Here is an 11,557-nt window from a genome sequence, read left to right as displayed (position 1 = left end):
CAGTAGGGCTTGTCCTTTTCAAGGCCAAGTTCTGGAATAATCTTGGTTTGCCCTGAAAGAAAGCGGGCCCGGGAGAAAACGGAATCACATGGGAGAGAAAAGTTCAGAAGAGGATTGGTAAGAGATGGAATGTGGAACGTGGACATCAGCGACACCTTTTCCTTTATCTTCCATTCTGTACCTTTACACGGGACCCTGACTCATTTACCAGTTTGCATCTCGTATGATCTGTTTTGATTTGGGGGCGCTATTGGTGTGTCTGGATGTATTTGCACTTTAGTGCTGAGGGGTGTGATGAGAAAGGAACATGCGTGTAAATCATATGATGACTGCACATTTGCTGCTTCTCCGTATCTCAGCACTGGAATCCCAATCAGGGCAGGAACTGGGTTGTTGGCTTTCTCACCTTTAACAACCAGCCCCTAGGGTAAAGCCTAGAATATAGTCAAGCTTAATGAGCCTTACTTGAATGAGCATGTTTACTGAAGAAAACGTGAAAAATATAAAACAAATATAAAGAGAAAAGAATAAGCTGTACTAATTTCATCAGCCTGGATTGGGGGAGGAGCAGGAAGAACCTCCTAGAACCTTCCTGTTTGGCTTCTGGTCTATTTGCTAAGTGTATGTACACATATGAATACAGAAGCAACGACGGGGATACAATAATTCTCATTTATTTATGCTGCTTTTTCCCTGAACAACTTATCAGGAGCATTTGTCCTTGTTTCTACTCTTACCTGCCACAAAGTCAGTGGCAAAGCTGGAATTTAAATGTGGTCTGCTGGGAAGGAGCTTTCGGATTCTTTGCCATCTGCTAGGCACCTGCCGCCTGAACTTGACAGCAGGACAGCACATCAACCAGTAAATGTACGATAGAATTTAATTCAATTATAGCAAACATTCATAGCTTAATAATGGCTCTCCCGGGAGACTGCTACCTGCACAGGAGCACTGATCTCTCCTGTGCCATTGCCCGCTCTGTTCCCAGGGCCCAGGCTCGGTGCCTGCCACATTCTGGGAGCTCATTCACTAGGTGGTGCATGAGTGAGTGGATGCATAAATGAGTTTTGCAAGCATCTTTCCCGACAAGGCAAATAGTTGAAGGTTTTGAAAGGCTCTGTGTTAGACTATTTGGACATTCTGAAGTCAATGCCTACAGGGGATTAAGGGAAGTTCCCCAAGCAGGGCTGCTCCCTCCCAGGTCAGGTCATTCGGGAACAAGGCCCTCTGGCCAGCCTGGAGCTCTTGTCACTTTGCCCAGCTCTTTCAGCAAAGGGACAAGTGGGTCATTGACAGGAGGCTTTGCAAACATGTGTTAAACAGCATGGCTTGACAGCACTCCATAAATCATGAACTGCGTGTACACCACACACTTTCTTCTCAGAAAAGACCTGAGTTTTCTTTCCCGTAGTTAGAGATTTCAGACACCAAACTCGGGAACTCAGAGTTGTGCAAGGGCTCCCTTTGCACCTGACTTTGAAAAGCAGGCTGTAAACTGAGGATCTTCCCTGTCCCGCACCTGAGGACCAACAGGCTCCACGTACCCCACATCCAAGGGAGAGCATCCAAGAAGCAGCCAGATCTCCTGAGCCCCCAGGGCTGCTGAAGAGGGAGCAGTGCAGGCCCAGGCGCTCACCACCTCCTGGTCCCATTCCCCCTCTGGACCCTATAGAAGAGGCCCGGCACGCAGAGAGGGGCGCTCGGGAATCCGGGGGTCTACTGGAGAGACCACTGAGGTTAAAGGAGAGGCAGTGGCTGGGCCAGGTGGGACGACGCCTTATCCAGAGAGGGGGCTTGCAACATGGGCCACTGTCAGGAGCAGTCATGGATACACCTGCTGTCCTCTGGGGAGTTCCTGCACACCTGGGGTGCTGGTGTGAAGCTCAGCTTCACCTCGGGAGCACTGCCGTCACACTTAGTGATGAACAACAGCTCAAAGCCTACTCTTTCTTCCTAATAAATATAATGAGAGGCGACCTGTATGAGTTTATATTGTGAGAGCAGATTCCATTATTCCCAAGATACACATTTTTTAGTATGATTATCTGAAATTAGGACAGGTCTTACATTCACTAATGAACAGGCAGCATTTATAAAGTAGTTGTCACTCTTAAGGAATCTTTAAGTAAATTTAGTTTGTGTATGCTTTCCCTGGATACACAAGAGCGATATAAGATAAAAATGTATGCCTGAGTGGGTCCTAACATCTCTTTCATTAGGTGTAAACTAAAAAAGCTGAGGGATAAGAAAATACTATATCCTAACGTAATTTGCAGCACTGTAGTCTTGGTGGTAGGGAATAATAATGCGTCTTTCAGTCCATGGATGCTTGGACTCAGAGAAATGCAGTGTCGCTTTGTCCCCTCCTCTGCTCTCACAGATAACTCTCTGCAACCTTGACCCTCTGACTGTTGGCACAGTTCTCTGGAACTTCACAGATTTATTGCTTCCTTCAAGGCTTCGCCTTAGAAACCATAATGACTAAGAGTTTATTTACACTTGAGGTTTCTAATTTCCGTTTCTATTGAAGAGTGCAAGGAACTCCAAGAAAGAAAACATTAGATACATTCTAGGATCAAGTAAAATGTTGTCATTTCCCCCAGTATCTCAGTAGAGATTATGGTGTGGATTACATTGTCACCCCCAGTGCCTCATCACCAGGTTCTCCAGATCAAACCCTGTACCAAACATCTGTACTCTCTGTCACCCCAAGCCCGCCTCCCGGGTCTGTCCGCATTGAACAATATTTCTTCTACATCATTCATTCATCTCAACAAATATTCATTAACAACTACTACTGGCGACATGCTCTGGCAGGTACTGAGGATACAAGGCTGACACATACAATAAGAGAGACGTGATTTTTCCCTTGGGTTTCTGACCTACTCTCCCTAAAGACCAACTGCTAAGGGGCAAACACAGCAGAGTGTGACGAGTGTCGGGGTCGGGGGCACAGCAGAAGGTGCAGCTGGGTTCCTGCGGGTCCCTGTCCTGCATCTCAGTGTGCCGTCCCCACTCATTCAGCTCTCTTCCCCCAGAACACAGGTTTCTGCTCCGTGTGGGGTTCACTCTCCACCTGCTGGCTCGATCCCACGCCCTCTTGCTTCCCCTTGACCTTCGTGCAGTTGCTGTTCCCTCTACTTTACCTTCGGTGTGTGCAGGACGACGGCGGAGTGAAATGTTTGAAGGGTTTGGAGAGAACACCCGCCATCATAAATTCTGTACCCTGTGTAATCATCCTACAAAATGAATGAGAAACAAAGACTTTCTCAGAAAAAAAGGGAGGGCCTCTGTTGGCATACACGTGCCTGGCACAAACTGTTAGAAGTTCTTTAGAGAGAAGGAAAATAATAAGGGTGGGAAGCCAGATCTACATGAAGAAAGGAAGAACATGCAGGAAGGAGAAAGTCAAGGTAAAAGAGTAGTAACGACATACTCCATTAACTCCATACGTTCACCGGAGGTCGGGTCAGAGGCTACCACACCGCACCCTAATCTCCGCCCAGTGCCCGGAGCCTGCTCTCACCAGCCAGGGGCCATCCTGTGCCCTGCACCTGTTTCTCCTGCCGCTGCCGTCCTTGGCATAGCCTCGGGGCTCTCAGACCAAGCCTCCAGCACGGCACACCCCTCACCTGTGCTGCTATCAGAGCTTTCTGATAGGAACTCTGAGTGCTCTTGGGACTAACCATTTTACAGCCACACTTTTCCTTCCTCCTTGACACACAAATGCAGTTTGTCTTTCCGCTACAGAATTGTATCATTAATCTTCTTCCCGTAGGAGTTCTCATCAATTTCTTTTTTAGAGAGGAGCCATAGGCTTAGGTTACCATTTACATATCTGAGCCCCATGTCCACCTTTCTTTGCCCCCTTTCTGGTACTGGAGCTGGACCCTGCCAGCATTTCCCTTGGGCCAGCCGAGCACGGTGCTAAGCTTTGTCAGTAGAGGGCGCTGGAGGGACAAGCAGGCAATAAAGCCCTTTCCTCCAGGTCCTGGGAGCTTGGCCTCTTTCTGGCTCCTGAGCCGCTCTTCTCCATGCAGGACCCGCAGTGGCACTCAGCACAGGGAGATTGCTTGGTATCCTGCTGAGGTTTCTCAGCCATTTCTGTGATCCTGCACTGAATTTCCGGGCGTTCTGCAGTGCTCTGCCTGTGTTAGGTGGGTGCCTAACCTCGTACCACAGACGGAGTGACTCAAACCGCAGAAACGAATTCCTCCTATTTCTGGGAGCTGGGAAGTCCAAGGCCAAGGTGCAAACTCCTTTGGTAGCTGGTGGGAGCTCTCGCTGGTGGGAGCTCTCTTCCTGGCTTGCAGACGGACAGCTTCTCGCTGTGTCCTCGCAGGGCAGAGAGAGGGAGCAAGATCTCTGGTATCCGATATCCTAAAGAGGCCGATCCTATCAGACCAGGTTCCACACTTAGGACTTCCCTTAACCTCAGTGACGTCCTTAACCCAGTAGGCAGCCACGTGGGGAGGTGGGACTTCAAGGGAGGAAGGAGAGGCATGGACACAGTTCAGCGCAGAGCACTGCCCTGCTCACAGCTCGCCCCAGGCACCTGGCCCGCACCTTCCCCTGAGCCCCCTTGCGCTGCCTCCCGGTGAGCCTGGGGCAGCCCCAGCTACATTCCGGGTTCAACTGCCCGCCTTGCGAGTGTCCTGCCGAGTGTCCTCCGGGCACCTCAGTGGGGGAGCCCTAGTTTGTGCTGTGGCTTGAGACACCCAGCAATCTTCATGGGCCATCCCACGGGCTACAGACTTTCCGACAAGATCCACATCTCAGGTTTGTGCATCCTGTGCCCCTTCGTGTTTAATCTCGTCCCAGGTAATCACTCCTTCTGTTATCATCTCCCATCTCGAACGCCTACCGGGTTTCTGTCACCTGACTGGACCCCGCCGGACAGAGGGCGCTTCTCACCCCTGCGCGCTCCTCACTACACTTCCCCAGTTTTGCCTGATTGTGGAGCAGAAGCCGCGAGGAGAGAATCACCAGTGAACTGGCATCACGTCTTCACTTAGGCTTGAAGGAAGCAGCGAAAGAAGGCGGAGAAAAACTGCGTTGTGGGCACTTCTAAGAGGGCAGGGACAGCAACTGGCTTTCATTGCATTGGAAGGCGCTGCCCAGAAACCAACAGAAGATCACGGTGAAGGTGGCCAGAGCTGGATGCCAGAGTCATGTCCTCCCACGGTGCAGTCCCCTACCCCCAGGGACAGAGACCACTGAGGAGCAAGACAAAGGGAAGTAGACCCTGAGAACAGAGAAGGTGACAGGACACCACAGGCACCAGTGAAGGGCCTGGACACAGAGGGACCTAGAAATAGCACCAGTGCAACCCGAGGGGCCTGGGCAGAGGAGTGGGTCTGATCTGGGAGGGGTGGTTGCAGGGCGTCTGTTCTGTGTCATGCTGAGATGGTCCCCCTACACCAAACACAGGTGCCCAGGCTTCACCTGCATGGGGGGTGTCTATCCATCACCCCTGGAACAAACGGCGGTCCTTATGCCCAAGAGTGACACACACTTTTCAACAGTCTATCTCTTTAAGCATTTATTAGACACCTATTAGGTGCTCTCCACCAGCATCCGGGGACAGAGAACCGAATGACTAGGTGTCCCTGGCCTCAGGGGGCTCACAGCCCGTCTCCCCAGGGCAGAGCCAAGGGGAAGCTCAGTACTTGTCAGGCAGGCCAGGGGGTCGGAAGTGGTTGGGGTCGTTGCCACTGCGGCCCCATTCATTGGCAGCCTGGTCAGCCTTCGAGTCCTCCACTCCGTGGCCGCTGTCTCCATACTTGAAAAAGTCTGTGACTCTCTGAGAATTCTCTCTGGCGTCGCTGGAATGGAGGGAGGCAGGTAAGAGATTCATCAGGGGCTGAGGAGCAACCGCCCACGGCCCCCACCGGTCTCTCTTCTTCCCTAGGGTTGGCTGAGAGGAGCCAAGGCCAGAGGGGCTGAAACTCTGACCCTGCTCCAGGCACAGCCCACCTCAGCCCAGGCTGGTCCCCTTGCCCCTAGCGGGAGGGTCGGGAGTCACTCATTCCCACTGGCCTTGCTCTGGCTCTGCCAGCCACTGAGACCCCATGCTGGGCACAGAGGGGAGGGTGGGCAAGAGGAGGGCGGGCCACAGTCTGTACAGGAAACTTGTCTAGGGCTTGGTCCCTCTTTTCTCTCTAAGGCAGCCATGCTCAGCTCACCATCCCTCCATCCCCAGGGCCCATGTTACCTGATGACTTTAGCAGCCCAAGCACCCCCAGGGCCCCTTTGTGCAGCGTCATAGTTCCCCCGGGCATGGAAGTATTTGTCTGAATCTTTGTAATTGGCTTCTCTCATGTCAGACGCTCTCGCTGGTGGGAGCTCTCTTCCTGGCTTGCAGACGGACAGCTTCTCGCTGTGTCCTCGCAGGGCAGAGAGAGGGAGCAAGATCTCTGGTATCCGATATCCTAAAGAGGCCGATCCTATCAGACCGGGTTCCACACTTAGGACTTCCCTTAACCTCAGGGACGTCCTTAACCCAGTAGGCAGCCACGTGGGGAGGTGGGACTTCAAGGGAGGAAGGAGAGGCATGGACACAGTTCAGCGCAGAGCACTGCCCTGCTCACAGCTCGCCCCAGGCACCTGGCCCGCACCTTCCCCTGAGCCCCCGTGGGCTGCCTCCCGGTGAGCCTGGGGCAGCCCCAGCTACATTCCGGGTTCAACTGCCCGCCTTGCGAGTGTCCTGCCGAGTGTCCTCTGGGCACCTCAGTGGGGGAGCCCTAGTTTGTGCTGTGGCTTGGGACACCCAGCAATCTTCATGGGCCATCCCACGGGCTACAGACTTTCCGACAAGATCCACATCTCAGCTTTGTGTATCCTGTGCCCCTTCGTATTTAATCTCGTCCCAGGTAATCACTCCTTCTGTTATCATCTCCCATCTCGAACGCCTACCGGGTGTCTGTCACCTGACTGGACCCCGCCGGACAGAGGGCGCTTCTCACCCCTGCTCGCTCCTCACTACACTTCCCCAGTTTTACCTGATTGTGGAGCAGAAGCCGCGAGGAGAGAATCACCAGTGAGCTGGCATCACGTCTTCACTTAGGCTTGAAGGAAGCAGCGAAAGAAGGCGGAGAAAAACTGCGTTGTGGGCACTTCTAAGAGGGCAGGGACAGCAACTGGCTTTCATTGCATTGGAAGGCGCTGCCCAGAAACCAACAGAAGATCACGGTGGCAGTGGCCAAAGCTGGATGCCAGAGTCATGTCCTCCATGGTGCAGTCCCCTACCCCCAAGGACAGAGACCACTGAGGAGCAAGACAAAGGGAAGTACACCCTGAGAACAGAGAAGGTGACAGGACATGACAGGCAACAGTGAAGGGCCTGGACACGGAGGGACCTGGAAATAACACCAGTGCAACCCGAGGGACCTGGGCAGGGGAGCGGATCTATCCTGGAAGGGTGGTTGCAGAGCGTCTGTTCTGTGTCATGCTGAGATGGTCCCCTACACCAAACACAGGGGCCCAGATTCCACCTGCACAGGGGGTGTCCACCCATCATCCCCTGAACAAACGAGCAGTCCTTACACCCAAGAGTGACACACACTTTTCAACAGTCTATCTCTTTAAGCATTTATTAGACACCTATTAGGTGCTCTCCACCAGCATCCGGGGACAGAGAACCGAATGACTAGGTGTCCCTGGCCTCAGGGGGCTCACAGCCCGTCTCCCCAGGGCAGAGCCAAGGGGAAGCTCAGTACTTGTCAGGCAGGCCAGGGGGTCGGAAGTGGTTGGGGTCTTTGCCACTGCGGCCCCATTCATTGGCAGCCTGGTCAGCCTTCGAGTCCTCCACTCCGTGGCCGCTGTCTCCATACTTGAAAAAGTCTGTGACTCTCTAACTCTCTCTGGCATCGCTGGAATGGAGGGAGGCAGGTAAGAGATTCATCAGGGGCTGAGGAGCAACCGCCCACGGCCCCCACCGGTCTCTCTTCTTCCCTAGGGTTGGCTGAGAGGAGCCAAGGCCAGAGGGGCTGAAACTCTGACCCTGCTCCAGGCACAGCCCACCTCAGCCCAGGCTGGTCCCCTTGCCCCTAGCGGGAGGGTCGGGAGTCACTCATTCCCACTGGCCTTGCTCTGGCTCTGCCAGCCACTGAGACCCCATGCTGGGCACAGAGGGGAGGGTGGGCAAGAGGAGGGCGGGCCACAGTCTGTACAGGAAACTTGTCTAGGGCTTGGTCCCTCTTTTCTCTCTAAGGCAGCCATGCTCAGCTCACCATCCCTCCATCCCCAGGGCCCATGTTACCTGATGACTTTAGCAGCCCAAGCACCCCCAGGGCCCCTTTGTGCAGCGTCATAGTTCCCCCGGGCATGGAAGTATTTGTCTGAATCTTTGTAATTGGCTTCTCTCATGTCAGAGTAGGCTCTGAACATGTCCCAAGCCCCTGCAGAGAAAAGGACAAGGCAAATGGATATCAGGTACACAGAAAGCTGGTGACACACCATAGGGAAGAATCAAGGAACGCCAAATCTACCACTGACTCACGATTTCTGCCTGTGCTCCCTGCACCCTGGGCCCCATGGGCTGAGCAGAACAAGCCTTCCTCCTAGCTGGGTCCCCCAGGGTGTCTGGTGCGCGTGCTGTGGGCGGTACCTGTGTCTGTCCTGCGCTGTCTCTGTGCTCCATCCACTCGGCTCTACAGGAGCCATTCAAGGAGAGGAGGAAGATGTTATCGGACAGGATCTCTCAACTTCAGCAACATGGAAATTTGGGGTCAGATCATTCTTTGTTGCTCAGGCCTGTCTGGAGACTGCATTCCTGACCCCGCCCCCTAGTGTGGGCAGCATAGGCCCTGAGGGTCACAACCAGAAAGGTTTCCAGACACTGCCAAATGTCCCCAGGACACAAAATTGCCCTTGGTCGGGCAGCACTGTTGCGGAATGAAGCACAGATGGTAAGATGCAGGGGACTCGGGTAAGGGAGGAGGTGACGGGGAAGACAGATTCTGAGAAAGGCCCAGGAGTACGGCGCTTCTGCCCCCAAGTCTTAGGAAACCTATTCTTGCAGAGGGAAGGCTCATGACTGTAACCCGAGTCCCTCTGAGTGTTAGGGGCAGAAATGGCATCCCGACGACTGTCTAAATAGACTGGACCGACATGTGGCAGCTTGAGGAAGCAAGTGCTGGAGCCCTGGCCCATCAGCCTTCCTGGGTTGCCCTTTCTAATCCCCTGGGAGCTCTGAAAGTTCTGCTGGCCAGTCACACCCCAGGCCAGTGACCTGAGACTCCTTGGGGGCGGGGGTGGATCTCAGGCATCAGGGCTTTGTAAAGCTCTCCAGGTGAGTCCAACACGTACCGCAGAGTGAGAGCCACCCAGCTTCAGGAAGTGGCCCTCAGACACATCCACCTGGGAGGAGCTCTGAGCTCACGCACAGCGGGGTTCAGACCTCAGCTCTGCCACCTGCGGACTGGCAGTTAGTCCTGGACAAGGACTCAGCTGCTCTAAGCCTCATCTTCCTCCCCTTCACGTGGGGAAGATGCCTGCCTGCCGAGGAGTTCTGAAGCCATAGTGGGAGAGCAGCTGTCCCAGCTTGCCCAAGTGTCCCTGTTTGCCTCGAAGTCCCCCAGTTAGCACTGACAGTGTCATGGAAAGCTCCTCAGACCCGGGCAGACCGGCATAGTCGGTCACCCTACATGGCATGAAGGTGCTGAGGTCCTAGTGCAGGCTTCATAGATGTTACTAGTCCCCCCCACACCTTCTTTGGTCACGTTAAGTGCTAGGAAAGGGTAGGAAGCAGACCCCCAGGGACAGCATCATTGACAAAGGAAGCATCAGTGAGAGCTAAGCTGAAGATGTCTCTAAATTATCCAATCAGGAAATAGCAGGAGGGGTGGAGGGAAGAGGGAGGAAGGGAGAAAGAAAAGGAGGAAGGGCTGTAGGAAGGGAGAGAGGGAAAGGAGAAGAAAGGATGGACAGCTTTAATCATACACTGTGCCTTCTGTGTCTTCTATTCAAAGCTACACTCCAGCTGGGTGCGACGACTGCTCTTTCTCTAGTAAAGCACGGACTGAAATCCCATGCCTTTCAGTCTGTTTTTGAAGCGCTCCCCAAACACCGGCACGTTCTACCGCACAGGGCAACACACCGAACACGGTAGCTCCACCCCTTGAAAGCGCTCAGGGCAAATCCTAGTGGCGCATGGATGCCACCCCCGTCCAGCGACCTTACCTTGAGCAGCCTCACCAAGGAACGAATACCATTGGCTGCTGACACCCAGGACCAAGGAGCAGAACATGAGGCCCGTGAAAAGCTTCATGGTGCTGAAATGAAGGAGAGGGTCAGAGGGGCAAGGCCAGGACCCGCACCCCGCTTTGGGATTTGCAGGTCACACAGAGCCTGGGGCTCATCCCCTTTGTTCTCAGTAGCCTCTTGGGGTCCGTGTAGGAAACACGGCAGTAGGTCCTCACTCAGAGCCACAGCCCTCAGTGCTGAAGCCATCAGCTCTGACCACAGGGCTGGCTGAGAGGTCCCCAAGGTGACATTGGTGGAGGGACAGGGCAGCTGGGACCAGCGTGTCTCAGCCGAGAGCAGCCTGCCATCAGCCAAAAAGGTTATAATCAGCCAGAGTCCTCATACAGGACAAGTACGCAGCAGAATAATTATTTTTCAAGGGATTTAGATCCTATTGGGAAAGAGAAAAGAGGGTCTGTTTTTTCCAACCAGTCCCTCCTTGGAGTAGCCCCTCACCTGAGTGCCGGGGGAGCACAGCTGCTGGTCCCTGCCTGCTGGGGAGAGACGGCTGGTATTTATACAGAGTCCTCCCTGCACACAGAACATGGGAGGAGAAGGAAAGCCAGACCTGGTGCCTGGAAAAGTCTCCCCAGGTCAAGGCCCCTAGAGACCTGCAAAGGAGAGCTTACTGGACACCCCTGGTTTTCTGTATCCACAGGTCAATTCCCGGTTGTGCAACGCTGAGGAAACAAGGTTGGCTGGTTCTGCTGGCAGCCGGGGCTCAGCAGGAGGCCCCGCCATCCGAGTTGGAGGGGCTGTGGAGAGCAAGGGTGTGGAGCACCAGGCGGGGGTTCTGCGGGCCCCTGGAAGGTGTGTGGTTAGAGGAGGGCTCCTCTAGCCAGGACCTTGCTTTACTGGCCACTTCCTCAGGCTGGTCCCTGTCAGATGGCAGACATGCCAGAAATGACACCCTTTGAGTTCATGCCTAAAGCTCTTGAGCTTCCAAACGGACAGGTGAGCCCCACCAAGTGTCTTGGGGGCCCTGGAATGTCCTTCCCCCAGTCTGTGTGCACGTGCTAAGCTTTCAGCTCTGAGACCCAGAAAAGCCCTGCTCTGCCAGCTCAGCCCATGACCATGTGTATTATCTAAGCTGGGTCCCGGGTGGGAGGATCTAGTTGGAGGGATTCTGCCCCACTGAATCCTGAAGTTATGTCATAGGGGGAAGGAGAGTGTTAGATGCAAGGAACTAAAACGTTAACTCTAAGAAACTTCTAATAGGAAACTTACAATAGGAACTTATGCGAAAATGGCAGCCCATTTAGAGAAAGGCCAGGCTCCCAGTCAGGGGATTGTTGGAGGAAAGCTCTTTGCT

The 11,557-nt window shown here is 53.9% G+C and overlaps 2 protein-coding genes across 2 annotated transcripts; both read right to left on the bottom strand.

Moving 5' to 3' along the window:
- Positions 1–5,662: 5,662 nt before the first annotated feature.
- LOC103659450 (serum amyloid A-2 protein-like) lies at positions 5,663–7,233 on the bottom strand. The gene is made up of 3 exons (XM_008686954.1): positions 7,191–7,233; positions 6,215–6,353; positions 5,663–5,825 (listed from the first exon to the last, which is right to left on the bottom strand). The coding sequence occupies exons 1-3, from the start codon at positions 7,231–7,233 to the stop codon at positions 5,663–5,665; spliced, it is 345 nt and encodes a 114-aa protein (XP_008685176.1).
- A 478-nt stretch (positions 7,234–7,711) lies between these two features.
- On the bottom strand, positions 7,712–10,270 carry LOC103659414 (serum amyloid A-2 protein-like). Its single transcript, XM_008686930.2, is given in 3 exon segments — positions 7,712–7,871; positions 8,261–8,399; positions 10,183–10,270. Coding segments are annotated over 3 exon segments (387 nt in total).
- Positions 10,271–11,557: the final 1,287 nt, after the last annotated feature.

Source organism: Ursus maritimus, unplaced genomic scaffold (assembly GCF_017311325.1).
Source record: "Ursus maritimus isolate PB19 unplaced genomic scaffold, ASM1731132v1 scaffold_23, whole genome shotgun sequence".
In the NCBI taxonomy this organism is placed as follows: domain Eukaryota; kingdom Metazoa; phylum Chordata; class Mammalia; order Carnivora; family Ursidae; genus Ursus; species Ursus maritimus.
Note: the sequence above shows the minus strand (reverse complement) of the source record. Positions and strands in the feature narration are given on the sequence as shown.